We start from the raw sequence: 27,153 nt of genomic DNA on the forward strand, positions 1-27,153 counted from the left end.
ATGAAAGGCTTTAAATGAAGGAGAAAGGAGACGATTTGGGTGCGTTTTACGCAAATTGCGTGTAATCGCATAATATGAGTAATCCGTGCAATTATTATAGTGAATGAGACCCAATGTTTGGGAAGATCAGCGACTATGTTTTGAATACAGTACTAGCATACTGCTTACTGTGCAGTGTATATCCTGCTGCAAAGTTCAGCTTAGAACTTATACTGGCCTAGACTGGTTTATGCTGGTTTGATGCTGGTCTGACTGCTGGACCATGATGCAAATCTTGGTCTTTCTGGTTAAGCAGTTCGACCAAGAAAGCTCTGCTGGTGAAGCCTCATGGGAACATCAGCACACCAGCAACCAAACCAGCATATGTTCATCTTGCAGGGTCAAAACTAGATGTAGGTTAGTGAGAGGGACAGGGATGACAGCAGGGTGCATGTTTACCCAGAGCAGACGGTCCCCCGCCGCCCCCCGTGTAGACCCAGGCGGTGTGATCGTGAGCGATGCCCCACACCACACCCAGACTGTTAGACTCAACACAGAGCAGATGAGCAGGAACCTGACGCCAGAACCTGAGCCCACAGCAGCACAGACACGTGACGCATGCCCAGCACAATTACAATCACAAGCACACACACACACACACACACAGTCCAGAGGAAACCAAATCAAGCGCATCAGACAGTTCTATGGCATGCAAGCCAGACTTTATGCACGATTAAATTATTAGCTCTGTCTGAAACCTAGTGAGCTGCCTGTCTGGACAGCATTTAGGCACTTACAATGCAGACTGCAACTAGTAAAAGCAGTCACCTGTGAGAGCTATTTCTACCTGATTCTAACCCATAAAAACTAGTTTTATTGGTTTAAATTGTTGTATATAGGTTGATTCAGTGATGTTAAATAATCCTTTTGACTTATAAAACCAGTTGTTTTAGATGTTACCATTATTTTCCGTGAGTTTCAAAAAGGCAGACAGCAAATAAGATGCTTTATTAGCAGTGTTTGGGAGTAACTAAGTAAAAGAAGCAACATCACTTCTTTTCAACTATAAATAAGAGAGTATACGTTCAGTGAACTTTTTATATAGCTATCAGAAATTCAAAAATACACTTAAATATAGTTGGCTTATGCTGACAAGTACGCCGAAAGGTTTAAGTATATTTGGCCTATACTTGTACTGAATTTAAAAAAGTATAATTAAGTATTCTAAGTATATTTACTCTTGAGTAGCTTATTAAAGGGTTAGTTCACCCAAAAATGAAAATTCTGTCATTAATTACTCACCCTCGTGTTGTTCCAAACCCGTAAGACCTTCGTTCATCTTCGGAACACAAATTAAGATATTTTTGATGAAATATGAGGGCTCTCTGACCCTCCCATAGACAGCAAGGTAACTACCACGTTCAAGGTCCAGTTGAACCACTGATGTCACACGGACTACTTTGTCGATCATCTTGGTACTTTTCTGGACCTTGAACGTGGTAGTTACCTTGCTGTCTATGGGAGGGTCAGAGAGCCCTCATATTTCATCAAAAATATCTTAATTTGTGTTCCGAAGATGAACGAAGGTCTTACGGGTTTCGAACAACATGAGGGTGAGTAATTAATGACAGAATTTTCATTTTTGGGTGAACTAACCCTTTAAATACTTCCGCCCACACACACATTTTGGCTTCTTTGAGGCAGTATTTCATGTTCTAGTTATATTCTCTTTTTAGATGTATTTAGCGTAATTGTATATACGTTTAACGTCGTCACCCTAATCAATATTAATTCATTTAAAAGCCCTCAAATCAAGAGATATATGGCTCTGATTAAGTTATGAATTATACTGTAAATCATTTCAACTGATTAGTTACCTTTTCTTAGTAACCTGCAGTATAATTAACTCTCTATTCAAAAAGTACCTTGGCTAGTTTCAAAGTAATTGCTAATCAGTGTTGGAGGTAACGCATTAACACGAGTTACATTTTTGAGATTACTTTTTTCAAATAACTAGTAAAGTGATGCATTACTTTTAAATTTATAAGAAAATATCTGAGTTACTTTTTCAAATAAGTAGCGCAACTTACTTTTCTACGTACTTTTCTTACGTTTTCTACGGTGACCATGAGGGGGCTTGTTTGGTTCACTTAAAGCTTTAGTTCACCCAAAAATTAAGATTAGCCCATAAATTACTCACCCTCAAGGCATCCTAGGTGTATATGACTTTCAGACGAATCCAGTCGGAGTTATATTAAAATTTGTCTTTGATTTTTCAAGCTGTTTAATGGCACTCAGCGGGTGTTGCAGTGCTTCAGTCCAAAAGAAGTGAAATAAAAAGCGCCCATCCATAAAAAAAGTGTCTCACACGGCTCCGGGGGGTGAACAAAGGCCTCCTGTAGCGAATCGATGCGTTTTTGTAAGAAAAATATCCATATTCAAAACGTAATAATCACTTTAATGTAGCTTGCGCTCACTGTTGTACACGAAAGCAGTTCTGGGCGGATGACGTAAGAGGTCAGATTTGCGCATGTGCCGCTCAGAAGTATTGAACGCGAAAGCGCAGCGGAGAGATCAAAACAAAACAACGGTCACTTATTAGAAGTACAAAACGAGGATTTGTAAAGAAGAATGTAGGAGGATTTCGATATAAGCCAAGAGGAGACTGGTTTTCCTTTGCTAAAGTAAGGATTTTTTGCTTCCTTTGCTCCTGTTAACAAACGTTGGTTTTCACGAGACTCACCGGCGCATGCGCAAGGCTGAACTCATACATCATCCGCCTGGAGCTGCTTCCGTGTACAACTGTTGGCGCAAGCTACATTAAAGTGATTATTACGTTTTGAATATCAATATTTTTATTACAAAAACGCAATATAACTCTGACTGGATTCGTCTGAAAGAAGAAAGTCATATACACCTAGGATGCCTTGAGGGTGAGTAATTTATGGTCACCCTAATCAATATTAATTCATTTAAAAGCCCTCAAATCAAGAGATATATGGCTCTGATTAAGTTATGAATTATACTGTAAATCATTTCAACTGATTAGTTACCTTTTCTTAGTAACCTGCAGTATAATTAACTCTCTATTCAAAAAGTACCTTGGCTAGTTTCAAAGTAATTGCTAATCAGTGTTGGAGGTAACGCATTAACACGAGTTACATTTTTGAGATTACTTTTTTCAAATAACTAGTAAAGTGATGCATTACTTTTAAATTTATAAGAAAATATCTGAGTTACTTTTTCAAATAAGTAGCGCAACTTACTTTTCTACGTACTTTTCTTACGTTTTCTACGGTGACCATGAGGGGGCTTGTTTGGTTCACTTAAAGCTTTAGTTCACCCAAAAATTAAGATTAGCCCATAAATTACTCACCCTCAAGGCATCCTAGGTGTATATGACTTTCAGACGAATCCAGTCGGAGTTATATTAAAATTTGTCTTTGATTTTTCAAGCTGTTTAATGGCACTCAGCGGGTGTTGCAGTGCTTCAGTCCAAAAGAAGTGAAATAAAAAGCGCCCATCCATAAAAAAAGTGTCTCACACGGCTCCGGGGGGTGAACAAAGACCTCCTGTAGCGAATCGATGCGTTTTTGTAAGAAAAATATCCATATTCAAAACGTAATAATCACTTTAATGTAGCTTGCGCTCACTGTTGTACACGAAAGCAGTTCTGGGCGGATGACGTAAGAGGTCAGATTTGCGCATGTGCCGCTCAGAAGTATTGAACGCGAAAGCGCAGCGGAGAGATCAAAACAAAACAACGGTCACTTATTAGAAGTACAAAACGAGGATTTGTAAAGAAGAATGTAGGAGGATTTCGATATAAGCCAAGAGGAGACTGGTTTTCCTTTGCTAAAGTAAGGATTTTTTGCTTCCTTTGCTCCTGTTAACAAACGTTGGTTTTCACGAGACTCACCGGCGCATGCGCAAGGCTGAACTCATACATCATCCGCCTGGAGCTGCTTCCGTGTACAACTGTTGGCGCAAGCTACATTAAAGTGATTATTACGTTTTGAATATCAATATTTTTATTACAAAAACGCAATATAACTCTGACTGGATTCGTCTGAAAGAAGAAAGTCATATACACCTAGGATGCCTTGAGGGTGAGTAATTTATGGCCTAATTTTCATTTTTGGGTGAACTAACCCTTTAATTTTGTTGTGGCCATGTCATATTAACTCGTGGGAACGTGATAGTATGTCGTGGCCACGAGATCATTTTGTCGAGGTAACGACATCCTTATGTCGTGGCCTCGAGATTCTTTGTTGAGGGAATGACATTCATTTCTCGTGGCCATGACTTCTTATGTTGAGGGAACGACATATTTTTCTCGTGGCCACGAGTTTAATGCGTATACAAACCTGCATGACCATAGTAACACAGTATTATCAGAGATGGAAAAAACATTATTATTATTATTATTATTATTATATTAACTTGTTAGGGCTATATTTTTATATTTCATATAAATATATTTTATTATTTCCCCTTTCAATTCATGTATTGCTTTACCTAATTAATGTTCTGTATAATTATATTTGCTACCATATATTTTGCAAATACTGTAAACGCCTGACAATTATGCCAGTACTTTATGATTGTATTTATGCCCGTGTGTGATGTGTTTTCATTTACAAATGAAACTACGTGAATGATTCATTCCTCAACGAAAAACTATAATGTTTATAATTATTAATTCGCCGAAATAATATGAAATATATGTTAAATTCAACCTTTAAACTGCACTTCCAGAAGGCTATAAATTCCAGTCAGCATAATCAAAAATTGATTGGCATGTCGAGCGTTTACAGTAGGCAATTATTTACAAAACTAGTCATAATGTTATTTAAAGAGATCGAAATGAAGGGAAAAAACGATTAGGCCTATAAAAACATAATAATAGGCTAATAATAATAATAATATACAAATATTACGGAAAAAGACGATCAGCTAATGGACACAGCAAGACTGTGAGATGGATAAAAATGTTTTCTTGTAGGCCTATTTTATTTTATGTACTTTATGTAACATTTATTCATGATAAACTTAATTTGAATACTGTCTACATCGCGTGCAATGGCCTACAGTCCGGTAGCCTAAACCTATGGTTAATATAATAATTTAATCATGTAATAAGTTCTATAATAATTAATACCATAATTTCTTAATTCAAAATAAAATATTCATAAATCCATTTCTGATAATCCTGTGTTACTATGGTCATGCAGGTTTGTTTACGCATTAAACTCGTGGCCACAAGAAAAATATGTCGTCAAAAATATAACATTTGGGGTTTTTGTTATTAAAAACAAACAAGCAAGCCCAGCCCAGGTGACCAAAATATTTTTTAAAAAGTAACAGAACGCATTACTTGCCATAAAAAGTAAAAGTACTTTTAAAAGTAATGCTCCACAAGACTGCTGCTAATAATGGCCAAACTGTATAGAAATGCCAACTATTTAAACATCAGGCTGTGCTCAATATTTGTGCTACGGTTTTCATGCTTTTATAATATTGTGTTGTTAGCTTAGCATCATGCTAATGCCAAACTCTATGGAAATCAATTGTGATTAAAGTCTTCTTGGGGAGCACCATTTGTTTTGGCACGTGAAGGACAGTGAAGCAGCTCACTAGGTTTAGAACAGAGTTATAGTGCGAGAAACCGGCCGTCAGACAGACAGATGGGGACGTTCTTACATGTGGTCGCAGGGTAAGTACTGCGCCGGGGCTTCCAGGCTGGGTGACGGCTCATGCACCATGACATCACCTTTACATGTCACAGCCCACAGGGCCTGTTTGGATGGATGCTCTCCAAGACCCCTCGACGCACAACACGACTCGTTCAACAGAGACAGCTGCAACAGTCACACACAGACAGAAAGCACTCGTCACTCTCAAAATCATTCTGCAGTGCAATCAAAAACACACCCTAAACTCGTCAAGAAGATTGATGATCATGAAAATGTTGGGGTAAAATGTGTTTTGGGGTAAACAAAATCACAATGCAATAAATATTTGTTTCCTATATGCAAATATATATCTTTTTTTAGTGCTGTCAAACGATTAATCGCGATTAATCGCATCCAAAATAAAAGTTTTTGTTTACATAATACATGTGTGTGTACTGTGTATATTTATTATGTATATAAAAATACACACACATACAGCATATATTTTGAAAATATTTACATGTATTTACACTTTACACTTTTTAGTGCTGTCAAATGATTAATCGCGATTAATCGCATCCAAAATAAACGTTTTTATTTACATAATAAATGTGTGTGTACTCTGTATATTTATCATGTATATATAAATACAAACACATGCATGTATATATTTAAGAACAAAATTTTGTTTATATATTAAATATATATTTATGTATAATATAAAATATAAGAATATAAATATATAAATTTATATACATGTAAATAGCGATTAATCGTTTGACAGCACTAATTTTTTTCCTTGATTTTGTGCAAAAATGTGTTTTTCATGAGAGGAATTTATACATTTTTAATGAACATTATGCAAATACGGGATCACGACTGGTAAGATGTATGGATACAGTTCACAGTTCATCGTGTGTGTGCTTTATGTCACATAGAGATCCTTTTAAACAGATGTGCTGTTCACAAGTGCATTTTACCCAGGTGTTGAAGTCTTGTTGAGAGGGAGTTGCCAGTAAAATTGGGCGTCTCTGTTTGGTTCTCTCTGGCGTGTAAACAGCCATAGTGTACAGAGAGTCCCTGAACCCGGGCACCAGGGCTGTCACCTCCTTTATCACAGCATACAGATACTGACACACACATCAGAAGAATCATTGAGTTATTTACACTAATACAGTCTGAGAACACTTTACTTCAACAACACATTTTTGATCTTAATTCATTCATTTGTAAAGGCATTCAATTAATGGTTTCACAAACTTTTTTATTCCTAAACTTTTAAAAATGTAGTCAACTTGTGCCTGTTGATATATTGTTATACTGATACACTGTTGAGTTGCTTAATTGTATTGAATATGCACTTGTAGTTTACTTCAAATCTTAAAAGTGTATTTTTAAAAAAAAATCTTATTGTAGATAATATAATATCAATGAAATAAAAGGCCACTTCAGTGCACTGTAAGAGAGACACTTTCATGACTGTTTCTCACACTTTTACACTTTACAAAAAGTAATAATGTGTTAAGTGATGCCAAAAATAGATATTTATGATGAATGTTTTATTACTGATAAGAAATGCGGTGTATAATGATGGTTACAGCACAAATGCTGATTTTGTTTTGTGGATCGGTATGTTGTTTTTGTCATTTTTTCCTTCTTTTTCACTTAAGATTGTGTTTCTTTTGTTTACAGTCCATAATATTTTGTAAAAAAATTTTTTGCTGGATTTCATGATTTGGTTTTGATTATTTTTTTGTAGACTTACTGTAGATACAGTATTCAGTGATCTAGTAAGTTTGAGTGGCGTGTGTGATTTTTTTAATTTAAAACTTAATGAAAAGTTTTCATTTAAAGTACATTTTAAATGCTTCATGCTTTAAAGAAGTACACTTATTTTGATGTGTTGGCTAACATACTAAAGCACATTTAGGTACTTGATTATAATTTTACTGTAGTGTGTTATTTGATATTACATTTAAAGTTTATATTTTTAAAATGTATTCAATTGCAACTTAAACTATAATACCGTTTCATATTAAAAAATTGTATTCAGTTTGCACTTCAGTATATTCTTTCAATTATATTATTTCCACAATAAGTAATCTTTGTGCTATTATGCTAAAGTACAATCATTTTTCACAGACGCACCTTCTTCTCCTGGTCGTGAGTGTAGTAGAGGTAAAGGATGTCTCCTGTCTGAGCTCCAGCACCGGTGACCTGCTCCAGCGTCACACTGACATCCTCCCACTGATGAGGCATCCAGTCCCTCCACCAACACATACAACCTCTCGTCACACGCACAGACTGAGACACACACACACACACATATACATCAGTGTTTGAGATGTCCCATTGACTCTTCCTCTCGTGTGATGCACAAAGGTCTGCTCACAGTGCATTTACCTTCTCTATAGAGACGTCTCTCTCTTGCTGGGCTCCTCTTGTCCGAGTGTCTGTGTCTAGAGCACTGAGGGCAGGTGTGATGGATGGAGAGAGCGGCCCGGGATCTGACAGAATCAGAGAGAAAGAGAATAGTTTCTATAAAACGGCATACAGAAAAGGGAGAATCTGTTTTACACCACCAACCTCCCTGTCCAATTTTTTCATTATTTTTCTGACATAACTGAAGGAGTAGCACCTTACACAACTATTTAAAAAAAGTTTTTATAAGAATTTTACGCTCAACAAAGCTGCACTTATTCTGTACAAAACACACACACACACACACACACACACACACACACACACACACACACACACATATATATATCCCACATCTTAATATAATTATATATATTATATACATTATAATATAATTTTTCTCCATAACATTTCTTTGTTAAAATTTTTTTGAATCCTTAAATGTTCTGGTTATTTCCAGGTTTAAATTAGATTTTTCATCCCATCTCAGACCTTGGACCACACTGTATGTTTCATTGATGCTCACAAAGGAGAAAGTAGTTAATCTAATCTGAGCACTAACATTGTGAAATATTATTACAATTTAAAATACATGTTATTTAATTGAATATATTTTTAAATTTATTAGTTATTTATTATTTGTATTAGTTATTATTATATAGTTTATTGGTTATTATTATATAATAACTAGTTAGTTATTACTTATTGATGCAAAGCTGTATTTTCAGTCTTCAGTGTCACATGACGTTTCAGAAACCATTTTCATATGCTGATTTGCTGCTCAAGAAACATTTCTTAATTATCACAGTGTTGAAACATTTGTGCTGCTTCATATTTTAGTGGAATTATTTGCTGAATAGAAAGTTCAAAAGAACTTAGAATTTATTTGAAATAGAAATCTTTTGTATTATAAGTATTTATAAATCTTTACTGACTTTTGAACAATTTAATGTATCCTTGCTGAATATAAGTATTCATTTCTTTCAAAAATGAAAATAAATAAATACGTTTTTTACTGACCCAAAACTTTTAAACAGTAGTGTACACTGCCCTTCTCAAGCTCAATAATTCAACTCACAGAACATAAAAAACACAGACAATATTTTTTTTCAACAGATTTTAAATAATTTTAACAATATTGACTGTAAAAATGTTGTGGATTATGATGATTTTTGCTAGTTAAGGATATTATTAACGATTTTTGCTGTCATCCACCCCCAAAACATTATGAATATAATTAAGTCATTAAAATCAAAAGTCAAAAATATTCCCATTTGCTGTATCTTATAAATCTATTTCTATATTTATAAAAAATATCATCTATATTTGTATTAAAATGGGACATGCGTTTAGCTGTAAGGCATCATCAACTTCAAGCCTAGTATAACACGTTTTGATGCATTATTCTTGAACTTATACCACTGTAAAATTGAATATAGTGCATGAGTTTATAAATGTATAATTTTTTATAATTTATCCATTTTTCTTTTATGACTTTACTTGAAGCCTTTATATATAATGCAATTATAAAAGTATTCATTTTGCTTTGCAATGCACCTTATAATGTATTATATACTCTCATGAATAATTGAAATCAGTTATAATACTTGTCTATTCATTGCTAAACCTTTAGAAAGTATAATGCAGCACATGACAACAACCAATTACAGATGTACTGTAACAAGGAATCTGCAAATATTATAATGCATTTTAACTTTGATTACAATTATTTATGAAAAGATTAAAAGGTACATTAAGAATGCCTTTTATAATACATTACACATAAAGGCTTCAACTAAGTTCCTTCAGTGATAGAGGGTGAGTAAGTGATGATCGCTTTAACTGTGTTGCACCTGAGATGTTAAACAAGTCGACATGTGAGCTGGAACTGATGTCACATCCTCCACCGGTGACCCAGGCCCAGGGCGGCAGTTCCTCCTGCACTACCGTGTTGTGCTGCAGCTCAATGGGGTACGTGGCCACTGAGCTCCGAGTACTGCTGGGAACCGAGTCCTTCATCTCCTCCAGGTCAACATTGCTCCATGGTGTCTCGCTACCATCGGACGGGCTGCTGGGGCTCAGGATAGAGGAATCGGACTCTTGGCTCGTCACCTGGTTGTCCTCAGGTACACTGGGGTGAGCCGCAGAGGGCGGGTCGTGTGCTGGAGTGGAGCGATCAGACACCAGCGCAGAGATAAAGCTGTCACTCGTGATCTTGGGGACACGTGGCTTTGGAATGTCCGTGTCATCACAGCCCAGAACGGAACCCTGGGAAGGAGCGGTGACCTCACCAGCGAAGACACTGGCATCACTGTGAACACGGACACTGGGAAACACACAGACACAGAGCCATTCACAACACTGACAGGCAAGGCGCCAACTGCACACCTCTGTTCATCAATTTGCACTGGCTACCAATAGCTGCTCGCATAAAATTCAAGGCATTAATGTTTGCCTACAAAACCACCACTGGCTCTGCACCCCTTTACCTAAATTCATTACTTAAGACTTGTGTGCCCTCTAGAAGCTTACGTTCTGCAAGTGAACGTCGCTTTACTGTGCCATCTCAAAGAGGCACAAAATCACTTTCACGGACTTCTACATTAACTGTTCCCTCCTGGTGGAATGACCTGCCCAACTCAATCCGAGCAGCTGAGTCCTTAACCATCTTCAAGAATCGGCTAAAAACACATCTCTTCCATCTTTATTTGACCCTCTAACTCTAGCACTCTCTATTCTAATTCTATTCTTAAAAAAAAAAAAAACGTCCATTTTAGACTTGCACTCTATTCATTTACTTCTTGTTTTCTTAAAAAAAAAAAAACCTAACACTAGCTTTTCTAATCTTTTTGTATTCTATCTATTTGTTTAAATCCTATATATAACAGTTTTCAATTTTTTTAATGTAACAGTTTATTGAAAATATAAAAGAAAATCTACAACAAACAACAACAACAAAAAAACCTTTGCATATGTGTTTTTTAATTGCTTTGCATATGTGTTTTTTTTAATTGGGTATCATTTCTGAAACTTTAGGCTTTTATGCCTCATATAATATGATAATAGTGAGAATATGGAGCTCAGGCTCGAGAAGGAAAAATCACCTTAGTTTTATTAAGAGACACAAACTGAGCCAAAATATGCAATTTGGTGCAGTTGCTAATATTTCAAATATAATATAAAATGCTATACTATACAATGATGACTGACAGATTAACAAATAACTGTTCCTCAAAAGCCTTATGTATTGTATTTGATATATTTTAAGATTATTTTCCTGAAAAATGATGTACGGATAAAGTAAAGCTAAGTTGCTTCAGTCCAGTAAATTGTCTTCTTGAAATATTAATAACAATATAAAGGTTATTCTTATGTTTACTTCATTAAAATCATTAAAGATTTGAGACAAAAAGACACGTGTATCATGACCTCAAGGTGGGCGTTTTTACAATTACACTAAAAGACCTTTTACTTTCTAAAAATGTATGGACTATCAATAAGACAGAAGGCATGTAGTAGATTGTGTACAGCAGGTTGTTTTTTTTTAGCAAGGTTTTGATCATGTTGATAATTTAGAGGCCTTAGATGCATGTATCAAATATGATGTACTAGGCTTTATACAGTTAAAAAAAAGAAGAGTGTAAAACTGAATGTGCTCTAATATTTCTACTTTAAATTCATAAACTCTGTGTAACAAATCAAAATCTTTCCAAATACTCTCTGGAACCTATTTAAGTATGCCTGGTCAGGAATTACTGTTTTGTACAGTGTTTTTCAACTACCTGGAATGATTTGTGCTTTCACTGCCATCAAGCTGAGCTGACACTGCCACCCATGACCTGCCAGTGACCTCTGTGGCTGTCACGCCATGACGAAAATACACAGTCCGGTCATCGCTGCCAACCCCCCATACCTGTGTCACAAACAAACACACATAAAATAAACTGATATTTTATATCACACCAGCCACAGTCTCTCAGTTCTTACAAAGCGTCTTCAAGCTGAGATATCAAAACATATGGGTCAAAATAGATAACACAACCTAATGGGACAAACTTACCCTAGTTCAAGTATTTTCTAAATGCATCTTCTGTATATTAAAAACAAAATAAAAATACAAACATCACTAACTAATGACCTTCTGGTGTTTTGCAGCCTTTATTTTACTAACTTCATATGTTACAATTTAAAATATATTATAATATGTAATATAAAATATATAATTAAAAATGCAATTACATTTTAAAGTATAAAAAATATATATTGTAATAATATTTCACAATATTACTGCTTTTAACTGTATTTTTGATCAAATAAATGTAGTCTTGGTGAGCATATGAGACATCCTTAAAAACATTAAGAAATCTTACAGATGCCAAACTTTTGAATGTTAAAGGGGTCATATGATGCTTTTTTAAAGATCATTATTTGGTGTATTTGGTGTAACAGAATATGTTGACATGCTTTAATGTTCAAAAAACACATTATTTTTCAAATACTGTACATTATTGTAGGTCCTCTATGCCCCGCCTCTCTCAAACGCTTCGTTTTCTACAAAGTCCCTCCTTCCGAAAAGCGCAGTCTGCTCTGATTGGCCAGCTGACCCAGTGCATTGTGATTGGCCGAACACCGCAAGCACTCGTCGGAAATGTAACGACCCTTACCATAATCAACTTGAAATCGCATCATATGACCCCTTTAATGTATAAACATTTGAAGTTCTGACTGAAGTTTGAATGGGTGTTACACTTCTGGTCATTACACAGAAATATATGACCACAGAATGCTTGATTGACCTGTTATATATCACAATCAAGCACTAGACAGCCATACAATAATAAATTACAATAAAATCCCCCATATCAACTGCATCATAATGAAGCTGGCATCAGAAAATCATCATGTTATGAGACGATCTTCTTTTTATGTGCTGACATAGTTCTCATAGACAGGATATTGTTTCTGATTAAGCCAAATTGAGGAACAGGATAAAATATGAGCGTCGCAGCTGAGCTGAACACATAGATACACGGTCCGCGCGGTTAGTAATGAAATGTCAAGTATGGAATAGTGGAGAGTGGCCAAACTCAAATTAGATGCTCCCATATGGCTGTGTGCGGGCGAAAGAATTGGAGGTGTATATATATGGCTGGGCTGAGATGGAGGAGGCAGTGGGCAACAAGAAGAGCCAGGTGGTCTAAGGATCCAGTTACAGAGAGAGAGATGCAGAGACAAAGTTTGCATCGCTTGCAAACTCCACACTGAGACTCAGCGGCTCTAGTAATCAACACCCACGGACACCCGACTCTGCCAGACCATACATGCCCGTCCCGGCAGGAGGGAGGGGCCAGTGTGAGCTGAAGAAGGTGATTGGCCGATGGGTGTTTGTGCGCATAAACAAGGACAGTGAATACAGTCGGCCTGCCGTGCAGGGAGCACATATTGGTCTGAAGGATCTAATGATGGTTAATCCTCAAAGCTACATGTGAGAACAGGAGTGTAATTAGACCTGTCTGGCCCCCACCCTACCTCAGAAGGGTGTCCCACAAGGACAAGTACTGGGACCACTAGAGTTGTCCACACAGGAGAAAATGATTATTTCACCAGATGAAATATGATATCGGCAACAGTGATTAAAGCATGGTGTGAGTGCACTGAACTTATCCAGATTGATACATCACTTGTTAGTGGAGTTTGCTAAGGCAAAGACCACTATTATTGCTCGTACTTATGGTAAATGATTTGAAAAACCCAGAACCCTATGTAACTCAACCTGCACTTTTTGCTCTACAGATATGAATGATACCACAAATCATGCGGTGATATGACTTATGATTTTCACCTGGTGGACAATAAAACCATTGAAATATCCTATGGACCTACTTTTAAGTATCTTAGCCATATCTAGAGACCAGAATATCAAATTTGGCAGTGGATGTCAAAGACAAAATTCTAAGGCCCTCTCCTACATGATGTCAGCATTTTAATTAAGTTATATTACTTTCATGTACTTTAATGTAATTACTTTAATGTCATTTTAATATTACTATAATGTAATTACTTCAAGATTTGAATTCATCTTGTCGCCCCTTTGAAATTTCACTCAAGCCCCCTAGTTGCCTCTGGACCATCTGGCTGTACACTGTTGTAAAGTGAGTGTGTGTATGTTTGTATAGTTAGAACGGCAGTATAACATGATACCTCACTGATCTCACCTGGTCATTGGGCCCCATGCTAAGCATCACCATCTCTCCACCAATACTGATCCAGCCTGAGCCAGTGGGATTGTGGGAATTCACACCCCTCCTGAACCAGACCTATCACACACACAAACACATTGCATTTACACATTGCACACTGCGTTTACTGCATTTTCTTATACACTGCGTACTTCCTGTTTTTTTTAAGTGTATATGAAACTCATTATGAAACAACAAATATTTCAGTAGCATGCTACACTGACACACAAGGCACGAGTTATCATCTGAATCATTTTTACTATTAATATTACTTTCAATTCATTCAGCATGCTAGATCAGGGGTGTCCAATCCTGCTCATGGAGCGCCAATGTCCTACAGAGTGTAGCTCCAACCCGCTCCAACTCACTTGCCTGGAAGTTTCTAGTGATTCTGAGGAGCTTGATTAGCTGGATCAGGTGTGTTCAATTAGGGCTGGAGCTGAACTTAGCAGGACAGTGGCCCTTCTTTAGGTACTTGATGAAATTGGAAGATAAAGTTGCTTTCAAATTACTTTGATGGTAGGACAATAACGTAAAGCATTTATAGAGTAAATAAATACCATCTTACTTTGTTGTCTTTAGTAACGGCCCAAACGACAGTGATTCCCACTGCAACATGAACAGCTCCTTTCTGATTTGGAGGCTGCACTAGCTCCCACAATGAGCCTGAAAACAAAAATTATGTACTTTTAAAGAATATACTTAAGTGTGAACTGAATGTAAATGTAATGGTGAAATAAAATTAGATTAGGAAACACTATTCATGATTATCTAGTTGCTTATTAGCATGCATATTACTAGCATATTGGCTGTTTATTAGTACTTCTAAAGCACATATCAATGCCTTATTCTGCTTGACCATATTTTAGATGCCTTAACCCTACACCATACCTAAACATAACTACTAAATCTACCTTATTTACTATTAATAAGCAGCAAATTAGTTTATTGAAGGAAAAAGTCATAGTTAATAGTGAATGTGTGTTCCCCAATCTAAAGTGTTACCATATACTTTTATGTAATTTCTATTGAAACTTGTACTGAAAGTGTCCTGTTAAGACACTTGAGCAGAACTGACTTCATACATGCACTAAAAATCACAAAAACACCTGCTGACTCAAAGACGTTGAGCAAAAATGACAGCAGCAACCTCCTGCAGCATTTGTATTGACATGTTATTTAATGCAATGACATTCAGAAATGTTTAGTTGTGGCGCAAGTGACCACATGTTCTTTAGGACCTCTGTATGTTCATACCTCTGTTATGCTATTGACATGACCGTGACCGTGATCACAGTTTCACCATAAATAGCAGCGATGTGTAAGTCATTCAAAACATGTACTGTATGACGTGCATACTATATGTGTGAATTCAAAGGACAGGAATAAATCTGTCAGTGTCAGACCTTTAGGGCAGTCTTTACTGATGCCCGTTCTGGCCAGCAGTTGTCCATCCCAGAGAACGAGCCATAGCAGGTCTTTCGGCCCGGCGCTGACCTGCGCCACCTCTCGGGGCACCTGGATGGGTTCCCAGCGCGTCCCCTCCGGGTTCTGCTGTCTGATGCCTGTGCGGAACCACAGCTGTGTAGAGATACACACACACCTCAGATCTGTGTGGTGTCTTGAAGAGTTTCTTAACACGTTATAAAAATGACAAAACATTCAGCGAGTGTTTAAACTAACCACTCGGCTGGGAAATTGTCCACATTCTTGTGAGCAAGTGGTTAATCCATAAAGAGGTGTTGGCTGAGCTCAAAATATAAAGCAGACATCACAGAACAGCAGTGAGCTCTAATGGTCACAAATCTGTAATGCAACTGCAAGTCGGTGCTGTTCCTTAAAACTAAGAGCATTTAAAAAATCATTTTTGTTCATTGAATAAAGCTGAGATAAAATGCCATAAATATTAGATGACAAACATAAACTAAAATGAGAATTAGAAGGCAACAGCATTAGCAGTTAATTGAAATCAAATTTAAGAGTACTAAAATGACTAAAACTGAAATAGATATAAATTAAAGCAAAATAGAAATAAAACTCATACAAATGACAGAAGCATATAACGAAATGACTAAAATTAAAATGAAAACTGAAAATATAAAAATAACCAATTCAAAATAGTAATAAAGAACAGAGCAGTGACCTCTAATGGTCAGAAACTTGAAATGCAACCACAACTGCATCACTACCTTAACCTGCTTACTGGTTTAAATGACTAGTTAAATAGAGCTTAAGCTGTGAAATTCAGTCATTTACCACAGAAAATTATTTTGATTTGTCTTTTGTTACTGATATATGTTTTGTTTATTCATATACACTACTGTTCAAAAGTTTGAAGTCGGGAAGATTTTTTAATGTTCATGAAGGAAGTCTTTTATGTTCACCAAAGCTGGATTTATTTGATCAAAAATACATTATGACATAAAATACACGTTGTAAATAAATACCTTTTTCTATGTGAACATATTTTCAAATGTAATTTATTCCAGTGATGCAAAACTGAATTTTCAGCATCATTACTCCAGTCTTCAGTGTCACATGATCCTTCCGAAATCATTCTAATATACTGATTTGCTGCTCAAGAAACAGTTTATATTTTTGTGGAAACATGATTTTTCAGGACACTTTGATTAAAGTTCAAAAGAACAGCATTCATTTTAAATAGAAATTGTTTGTAATATCATAAATGTCTTTACTGTCACTTTCGATCAATTTAATGTGTCCTTGCTAAATAAAAGTTCTAATTTCGTTCAAAAAATTTCGTTCTTTCTGTCCTCACTGACCTGATCAGTATGTATGTAGCATATTTAAGTCAATTATATTCTGTGGTAATCGAAAACATGGGACATAATAATTCCCAGAGCTCGTTTTATAGCAGGAATATTGCTTTGCACTGGCTGCATATGTAATGACTTACCTTCCCTTGCTGGGACACGGCCCACAGGTAAATGTGTTTCTCAGGACTCAGGTCATTCATGTCCCAGCCTCCACAGCTGATGTCAGTGAAGGGCTCTGGTGGAGGTCTGGCTCTGTCCAGAGGCACCTGCACCAAAAACACACATAATCAGAAAGACTCTACATATGTGGACAACAGCTAATAGGTGTAAAAAATGAAACATTACACTGGTTGATCTTTGGTTGTTTCACATTGAAACAACAACAACGTTTGGATTTCCATATTAAATGGAAATGCAAGTTGTATGTATACCTTGGCCCAGGATCCCAGTGCTTTATATCTCCTGTAGCGAAGCCATCGCCTGCGACGGACACATGAGTTCCACTTCTTCTCTTTGGTGAAGGTGGCAGGGAAGTCCACTGCATACTCCCACCCCTGAAAGCACAGGAAACAGCATTACACAGTCATTCTGACATAATTTCTAATTTTTGTTTTATGACTTTTTATGAATCATTATTTGTGAGTGTAATGGAATGACATACTTCAAAGGAATATACTTAAGTGTGAACTGAATGTGATGTTTTTAGACACTTAACGTTTTATTGTTTAAATTGATCTGAAATCCAATTAGTTAAACTATAGAGTGCTTTTTTGACCCAATTAAGTAGGACTTGGGTACATCTTTATATGTAAGTTCATAATTACTCCTATTGTCTTTGAAATATGGTTAGTGTACTGCTGAATGTACTGTCAGTCATTTATGATAAACTAAAATATACTTATATAATGTAACTTGTATCATAACTTGTAATGTCATGTATTTAAATACATTTTTTGGTAAATGTATGTATATTAACTTTAAATGTATTATCAAATAAAACTACAGGTAAAGTATAATCAAGTACTTTACATGTGCTTTAGTATGTTAAAATAAGTGTACTTCTTTAAAGCAGGACAAAAAATGATTAAAACATGATTTAAAATGTACTTTAAACTAAAACTTTTAATTTGACAGTATTACATTGCACTTTTTAAACGTATACTTACATGTGTCTCTTTTAGTGCCTTTAAGTGGCCTTCTATTTCATTAATATATTATAATACAGTTGAGGTCAAAAGTTTACATCCCCCTTTCAGAATCTGCAAAATGTTAATTATTTTTACCAAAATAAGAGGGATCATAAAAAATGCATGTTATTTTTTATTTATTACTGACCTGAATAAGATATTTCACATAAAAGATGTTTACATATAGTCCACAAGAGAAAATAATAGCTGAATTTATAAAAATTACCCAGTTCAAAAGTGATTCTTAATACTGTGTTGTCACCTGAATGATCCACAGCTGTGTTTTTTTGTTTGTTTAGTTATAATTGTTCATGATTCCTATGTTTGTCCTGAACAGTTAAACTGCCTGCTGTTCTTCAGAAAAATCCTTCAGGTCCCACAAATTCTTTGGTTTTCCAGCATTTTTGTGTATTTGAACCCTTTCCAAAAGTGACTATGATTTTGAGACCCATCTTTTCACACTGAGGACAACTGAGGGACTCATATGCAACTATTACAGAAGGTTCAACGCACTGGGTCAGCTGGCCAATCAGAGCAGACTGCGCTTGTCAAAGGAGGGGGCTTTGTTGAAAACGACGTGTTTGAGAGAGGCGGGGCATAGAGGACCTACAATAATGTACAGCATTTGAAAAATAATGTGTTTTTTGAACATTAAAGCATGTCAACATATTCTGTTACACCAAATACACAAAATAATTATCTTTAAAATAGCATCATATGACCCCTTTAACTTATTTTGTCTTCTGGGAAACATGTAACTATCTTCTGTAGCCTCTGGAGGCAGTACTAAATGAAAAAAAAAGAAAGATATTTAGGCAAAATAAGAAAAATGTACACATCTCCATTCTGTTCAAAAGTTTTCACCCCTCAGTTGTCACCCCATCAACTATTATTTTCTCTTGTGGACTATATGTAAACATCTTTAATGTGAAATAGCTTATTCAGGTCAGTACTAAATAAACAATAACATGCATTTTGTATGATCCCTCTTATTTTGGTAAAATAATTAACATTAAACAGATTCTGAAAGGGGGGTGTAAACTTTTGACCTCAACTGTATTTATTATTTTAGATACACTTCTAAGATTTGAAGTACACTACAAGTGCATATCCAAAACAATTAAGCACACTTCTTTTTCCAAAGGGTAGGATAAGTAATGTGTTGGGTTTATGGATTAAGTTTACAATAGGTCAGGTTTGGATGGGTTGAGTTTAGAGTGGGCTGAGTTTGTGGTGAATCCATAGGTTAAGTTTAGGATGGCTTGTGTTTAGAGAGGTCTGAGATTGTGTCACTCACCCCTGTCTCACTGGATTCTCTCCCACAGCTTTCATCATCCACGTACCAGTCGCCCTCCCACTCCCAGTTAGCAGACGGCAACACAAAGCTGTGAAGAGGTTGTGGGTTCAAGCCCGACTCATCCGTCCACTGCCAGCGGTCTGTCGGGAGGAGTGTGTCTGTGTAACCATCAACTGGGTTCCATCTCTGTAAAACAGACATACAATCATACATACAATCCTTATGGTCATTATTACTATCCTACTTCTGGTGTATTTGGATTTAGCCTACCTTTTGGAATAATATAATATATACTGTAATATATATACCATTTAAAAGCTTGGGGTAAGATTATTACTATTAACATTATTACTATTATTCAGCAAGGATGTATTAAATTGATCAAAACAGACTGTAAACAATAATTAATAATAAATCTATTGTAAATAAATACTGTTCTTTTTAACTTTCTATTTAACAAAGAATTCTGAAAAAATGTATCACAGTTTCCAAAAAACAAAATATATATATATTAACCAGCACAACTGTTTTCAACACTGATAATAACAAATATTTCTTGAGCAGTAAATCAGCTTATTAGAATGATTTCTGAAGGATCACGTGACACTGAAGACTAGAGTAATGATGCTGAAAATTCAGCTTTGCATCACAGGAATAAATTACAATCTTTATCACAGATATTAAAATGGAAAATAGTTTTTTTTTTTATATTTCACAAAGTAACTGTTTTTACTGTATTTCTGAATAAATTAATGAAGTAAGCATAAGAGATTTCTTTCAAAAACACTAAAGCATCTTAATTATTCCAAGCTTTTGGCTAATATATACAGTACATATATTTCATAATTTATATATAATTATGCATTTTTTTTATTGTTTCTGTACTAGTTTACTCTACTTTGATATTTGATTTGATTGTGCGCTTTTGTAATTTGACTTTATTTGTGAATATTAACAGTTTATTTCATTTGCAAAGTGTTTTACATATTACAGTTTTACTTTACAACTGCTTTTACTATTGTGCATGCTTTGCCAAAACAGAGGTACTGTATTTTATCATGCTAATAAATCACAAATTAATTGAAGGTTTGCCTAAGATGAAATGTTCCAGCACACCTGATTTTCATAGGTCTCTTCCTGATGGCGTATAGGCACTTGACTGGGATACACATGGAGATAAACCTGATGGTCGCAGCCGATGCCCCAGCAGCAGTGTTGAGAGCCCGTCACCCGCTTCAGCTCCAGCAGGAGATCCGTGGCGCGCCTCCAGCGGCCTCCAGTGGCCCACAGACTGAACCCCTGCCCGTACACATCCACCGCCCACAGCTGTGACCCCGACATCATGGGCCCTGGAGGACAGCATGTTTAGACAGTAGGGTGGATTAGGGGAATGTGGGACACTTTTTGAAATTGTGTCTCATATTTCCACATGAAGCCAAAACAATAAATCAAAATATTTTATCATTATGAAATCCCCAAAGATGTTCCCCATCTAAATCAGAAGAAATTTTTCAGATATTGCACTTAAAGGGGTGATATGATGCGATTTAAATTTTTCCTTTCTCTTTGGAGTGTTACAAGCTCTTGGTGCATAAAGAAGATCTGTAAAGTTGCAAAGACTAAAGTCTCAAATCCAAAGAGATATTCTTTATAAAAGTTAAGAGACAACCACACCTACCTAAAACGGCTCGTTCTAACACGCCCCCACACATCTATGTCACTATGTGGGAAGATTCGCATAACGCCACCCAAATGTTCACGCAAAGAAAGAAGGTGTAACTTTTATTCTCGCTGTAGTATTGTTGCTGCCGCCGGCGCCGCGGCCATGTCGTGGAGACGCTGTGTGTTTCGTTATGAAAGCAAAACTACTTTGTTTGGTCTTCCAAAAGAGGACACGACTAGAAATCAGTGATTAAGTTGTATTTGCAACACTGTTCCAGAACAGTTTAACCCAAATATTCAGATGTGTGCAGCGCATTTTATGGAGGATGAGGACTGTTTCCTGGGAGAGTATAGCCTACAATACCGGTGTCTGTTTCTATAAAGTGGGGCAATTCCAACTTTGCAAGGACAGTCTGGCGCTTCTGACTCACAGCCTGTAAGTACGTTTTTTATATTTAAAGAATTTGCCACTGACGATTCAAACGCGAGTTTTGAGCAGTGTAGAGTAATGCTTGATGTACGTAATTTCTCCGATCACAAATGCAGACATGGTTTTATGTTTACACGGCGCAATGCAACACAACGCGTAAAAAGACAGTATAAGTCATTATAGTCAGTAATTATGTCCCCACTGGATGCAACAAATGCCTCGTTTATAATGGGTTTTAATGTTTTTGTCTCGTCACTCTGGCCGGGACACGGCATCACAGTATGGTAAGGGGTGTAACATTTCCGTCACACGCTTGAAGTATTCGGCCAATCACAACGCACTGGATAGCTGGCCAATCACAGCACACCTCACTTTTCAGACCGATGAGCTTTGTAAAAATCAACGCGTTTCAGAAAGGCGGGGCATAGAGGAGAAACAATAATGTACAGTGTGTGGAAAATAATGTATTTTTTAACCTTAAACCGCAAACACATTTCATTACACAAAATAATGTTCTTTTTAGCAACGTCATATGACCCCTTTAAAGGGGAAATGGCACATATATTAGTGCACCTTGTGCCAAAAGGATTTGTGGATTTTCTAATGTTGGACAGCTCATGCTCAAATCTGGGACACTATGTTTTGGGTTAGAAATAGTTTAATATTTAGAAAGCAAACTTCACATTTAACACCCCTGGTTAAATGTGCATAACCATGTTTGGTTAATTAATTTAGTAGGCCTACAGTGTGTTTGCGGTCTTCATCAGTCTGTCTAAAAAACTAGTAGCCTATGCTCACATGTGGAATGTTAAATACAACTTTATAAGACAGAAATCATATGCTATTTTTTTTTTCAAAGAATTTATTACAAAAATGTCAGATAACTGGCTGCAACAATAATAATAATCATGTAATGAAGTCAAAAATGTAAAATTGGCAAAATCATTTCATAAATGATTTTTAAAAAGATTTAAACTTTGGAACATTGGAATGTCTTTAAAGCCGTTCTTAAACGTATATATTCTGCACATAGTAAGAATATGGAATATGTCCATAATGAGTTAAGCAAATTGTAATGAGAAAAACACTTCATAACAGAAACATCGTGGTCCAGGAACCCATTGTCTTCTAGTCTCTAAATTTTGAATCTGGATCTTAAAACAAATAATATTACTGCATTGACTTGCGATAATATGTATTATATATTAAATGATAACGCACAATACAGACGTTTAGTCTTTTATATGAAGTAAGAGATACAGGTAACTGGACACCATTTGGTCAACTTGCACCTGTCTGACTGGATTCATTATTACAGCCCTATTATTCTCTACTTCATGCAGTTTATGTTATGTTTTTGCACATTGCTATCGTTGTCATATGCTTTATGTTTAGTAAACATAGTAACCGACAAGACGAATTTAAATTCCGACACACAAGCGCTTCATATTCTGTTCAAAAGCGATGCAAGCAGACGGACTCATAACTCATAACTTACCTACTATGTAGTTTAATGACTGTGAAGCGAGTCTTCATATATTCCGCGCATTACAAACATCGGAGGGCTGTTTATTTTTATTCCCAGCATTATTCTAAGGGATCACAGACGCAAAGCAGGAAGTTAACGGTATTTTCCCTCTGATTGGTCAGCGCTCACGGAAATGTCGAAATCTAAGCTTCTGATTGGACAGACCGTGTGAGCACGTATGTTTTTCCGTCGGGTAACGTTAGCGCACGTTTACTTGCTCAATTATTCATTCGTTACTTGCTCAATAATTAAAACTCAAGGGTGATACATGAGTACTAACTTTTATACTTCTCCTCTTATTTCAGACTGATGTAATGAATAGATAGAAGATGTATCAGTCAGATGAATTTGCAAATAACTTTTGGAACAATAAAATCAAACCAGAACAATTTGTATAAAAAATAACAAAAATTCTCTTAATTTTGATGCTACAAAAGTACATAAAATCAATGGCATTCTTAAATTTTGTGATCACCTGCTTTAAATGTTAAATTCATAAAGAAAGAATGAAAGAATGTATGAGACATTAAAGATTTTTATTTATGAAAGAGGCTCCAGGGGCCAGTTGATCGGATTTTGGCCATCAATGGATCAAATCTTGAAAATGGGTTGTTCGAAAGAAAAAAGGATTCTGAATTCACAAAATCCAATCTTGCTTTTGATCTGGATTAAATCCTCAGTTTGTGTTGTTCAAAATGTTTTAGTAAAATTGGGATACTTTTGATCCAAAAATGGGATTATTCTGGTCCCAGCAGAAGGGTGGATTTCAGGAACAAAAATGTAATAAAATTTTAATACTAGTCCAAAAAATACAACATTTCAACATGTAATATATGCCCAAATAGCTGTCAATATCAAACAAAAATATGATATTTAATTTAAAGGTTTTTTTAATCACTAATTGTAATTGGCACAATCATCAGAGATGGACCAGTCAGAAGTAGTTATTTGTGTAAATGCAATGCAAAACACTAAGTAATCCAGATTTGGAGATCTGAAAAGTGTGTATCTGGATCAGGGTGATCCAATCCAATTTTGCTTTGAAAAACCGGCACAAAAGTAAGATGGGTTACCTGATCCTGGACAGCAAAACATGAGATTTCCAAATCCAGATCATTCTGATCCAGATTAAACGTTTTGAACAACTCTGCCCCTGGTTTCCCCAGATTATCCCGTTTCTGGACTGTCAAGAGGAGCCTGAGTGAAATACATTATGAGCAACCCATGCCCTGTGAGAACTTCTAGACTGAATTTCTAGACCCCCTGGGGAACCATCAAAGAGGATGTAGCGGATGTAGATAATTCAATAATAGCAATTCTGAATCATACACAACAAAACAAAGTAACCAAAGAGAGCAGGTGTGTAAGACAATAATCAGAGATCTCTCCTATTTTTCTTCAGATAATGCTGCGTATTGCTGTAGAAGCGACCCAGATCGGTGGCTTGAATTGGAGAACGTCAGTTTCTAAACTGGTTTACTATCCAGACAGACACGCAGACACGACCTGTACATGCTCAAGAACAATCTCGGAATCTAAGATGGCTTGTCACAAGGTGAGTTCTTTATGACAGCAATAAAACTGTAATTCTCAATCATACAAAACAGAACAAAGAAACAAGGCAAAAAAAGGAACACCTGAGCCAAGTGGTTTGGGGGAAGTTGTGGCCTAATGGTTAGAGGGTTGGACTCGTAACCCAAAGGTTGTGGGTTTGAGTCTCGTACCGGCAGGGAATGTAGGGGGGGGGAGTGAATGTACAGCGCTCTCTCCCACCTTAACTTTCTTAATGCACATTTTATCAATTGAATAACATAGTATATTTGACTGTCCCACATTAGTCAAAACTAAATCCTATGTCACTGACCTTTGAATGAAACTTCACAAGCGGCACTTCCGGTTTGATGATTTTCATGGCCACATTTCTGACATAATTTCAATAACTTGACACCCCTGCTTGAATTCAACACCAATCATGTTCACTTTAATCAATGTTGTAAAAGAAGAGATAAAAACCCTGAGGCTTAGGTGTCCCACATTACACTAATCCACCCTATTTTATTTAATATACACTTACATGATAAAATAGCTTTGAATATATACATATAAACAGCTCTTTGTAGCTTATTGAACCACAAGACAGTCAAGCATTCACCTCCAAAGTACGATATTAAAATTAAATTGCATTTTACAGTTTCCTCATTTCATTCGATTCATATATATGTATGTATGTATATATATATATATATATATATATATATATATATATATATATAATCGTGATGACTGAAACAAGGCAAAAAAAGGAACACCTGAGCCAAGTGGTTTGGGGGAAGTTGTGGCCTAATGGTTAGAGGGTTGGACTCGTAACCCAAAGGTTGTGGGTTTGAGTCTCGTACCGGCAGGGAATGTAGGTGGGGGGAGTGAATGTACAGCACTCTCTCCACCTTCAATACCACGACTGAGGTGCCCTTGAGCAAGGCACCGAACCCCCAACTGCTCCTCGGGCGCCGCAGCATAAATGGCTGCCCACTGCTCCGGGTGTGTGTTCACGGTGTGTGTGTGTTCACTGCTGTGTGTGTGCACTTTGGATGGGATAAATGCAGAGCACTAATTCCTAGTATGGGTCACCATACTTGGCCACATGTCACGTCACTTTCACTTAATAAACCGTGGTAGTGTGGACAATGCAAGAATTTGATTGTCACTCAAAGAGAGAAGGTGTGAAGATTATAATCAAATTATTAGGTTTCATTATTAGCCCACATGTAAATAAATGAGAGCAGTAGTGAAGATGACATAAATAGAGAGAATAATGGATAGAGTATTCATGTTTTTTGTATTTTCTCTTCACTGTTTTCAAGAAAAGTTTAGTTCAAACTAGTTTTAAAATATATATTTAATATATTTAAACAAGCATCATCAATTATTTTGGGGAAGTTGACATTTTTAATACCTGGACTTGCTTCATGTCATAGAAAGGAAAAATGATCTGATTGACCTGACTGACCTTCACAGTCACGAGGCCTACTGCAGGGGTCCTCTTTATGATATAATTTCCTATTTTTGTTTGATATCATTATGATATAATTTCCTAAGTTTTCATTGGTCTACTTCCTTGAATTTGAACTAAAACGGAAATGTTGCATTCTTTCTGCATTCACTCTCAATTCAGTCCCGAATGGCGCTCAACCCTGTCAGAGTCAGCCACAGACAGATGTTAACAGAAAGCCCATAATTCCGCAGCTTACATTTTCAGGTGAAATTACACATTGATGGAAATTTCCTTGCCATCAACTGAACCATGACTGAATCATGCAGGTCCTTTTTAAAAAAAAAAATCATCACAGTGTGTTTGCACTGCCAAGAGATTCAGCCATTTAGGGGGCTGTCCCATGGTTTTTGGGAACCAGAGAAAATGGTTTATTGATATGGTTTGAACATTGTTTTCAGTAAATAATAACTTAAATTTTGATCTGTTCACAGCTCATGTGATCATGTCAGCTTCGCTTCTAAGTGGACCCATTTAATGTACAATTTTTAGTAGGCTACTAATATTGAATCATTTTTGAAGCTCATCACAGCTTTACAGTGATGAAGAGGAAATTAATAATTAAATGATTCAAAAAGAATTCAATTCTGCTGTAAAGCAGCTCTAAAAAGATTAAACAGTCATTATTCAGGTGTGTATATATTTTGTAGTGCTGTCAAACGATTAATCGCATCCAAAATAAACGTTTTTGTTTACAAAATATATGTGTGTGTACTGTGTATATTTTTATGTATATACTGTGTGTGTGTGTGTGTGTGTATTTATATATACATAATACATATACACAGCACATACAGAGATATTATGTAAATGAAAATTTTATTTGGGATGTGATTAATCTCGATTAATCATTTGACAGCACTAATATACATACACATATATATATATATATATATATATATATATATA

At 36.0% G+C, this 27,153-nt stretch overlaps 1 protein-coding gene across 3 annotated transcripts in view; it reads right to left on the bottom strand.

Annotated features, from left to right (window-relative positions):
* tecpr1b (tectonin beta-propeller repeat containing 1b) overlaps positions 1 to 23,279 on the bottom strand; it is a 29,781-nt gene extending 6,502 nt beyond the window's left edge. For 2 of the 3 annotated variants that reach the window (XM_016456951.1, XM_016456962.1), the window contains exons 1-15: positions 23,170 to 23,279; positions 20,692 to 20,924; positions 19,576 to 19,761; positions 17,523 to 17,645; positions 17,232 to 17,357; positions 15,721 to 15,895; positions 14,883 to 14,980; positions 14,291 to 14,392; positions 11,858 to 11,988; positions 9,929 to 10,401; positions 8,058 to 8,161; positions 7,803 to 7,958; positions 6,635 to 6,784; positions 5,683 to 5,840; positions 439 to 566 (exon numbers count right to left, since the gene is read on the bottom strand). In XM_016456951.1, coding sequence (XP_016312437.1) covers positions 439 to 566; positions 5,683 to 5,840; positions 6,635 to 6,784; positions 7,803 to 7,958; positions 8,058 to 8,161; positions 9,929 to 10,401; positions 11,858 to 11,988; positions 14,291 to 14,392; positions 14,883 to 14,980; positions 15,721 to 15,895; positions 17,232 to 17,357; positions 17,523 to 17,645; positions 19,576 to 19,761; positions 20,692 to 20,924; positions 23,170 to 23,203 — 2,377 coding nt within the window. In that variant the 5' untranslated portion in view covers positions 23,204 to 23,279. Of the gene's footprint in view, positions 1 to 438; positions 567 to 5,682; positions 5,841 to 6,634; positions 6,785 to 7,802; positions 7,959 to 8,057; positions 8,162 to 9,928; positions 10,402 to 11,857; positions 11,989 to 14,290; positions 14,393 to 14,882; positions 14,981 to 15,720; positions 15,896 to 17,231; positions 17,358 to 17,522; positions 17,646 to 19,575; positions 19,762 to 20,691; positions 20,925 to 23,165 lie in introns of all 3 variants that reach the window. The other variant, XM_016456957.1, reaches the window with a different exon arrangement.
* Between the last annotated feature and the right edge of the window lie 3,874 nt (positions 23,280 to 27,153).

This window comes from Sinocyclocheilus anshuiensis, unplaced genomic scaffold, assembly GCF_001515605.1.
Source record: "Sinocyclocheilus anshuiensis isolate Anshui unplaced genomic scaffold, SAMN03320099.WGS_v1.1 scaffold229, whole genome shotgun sequence".
NCBI lineage: Eukaryota > Metazoa > Chordata > Actinopteri > Cypriniformes > Cyprinidae > Sinocyclocheilus > Sinocyclocheilus anshuiensis.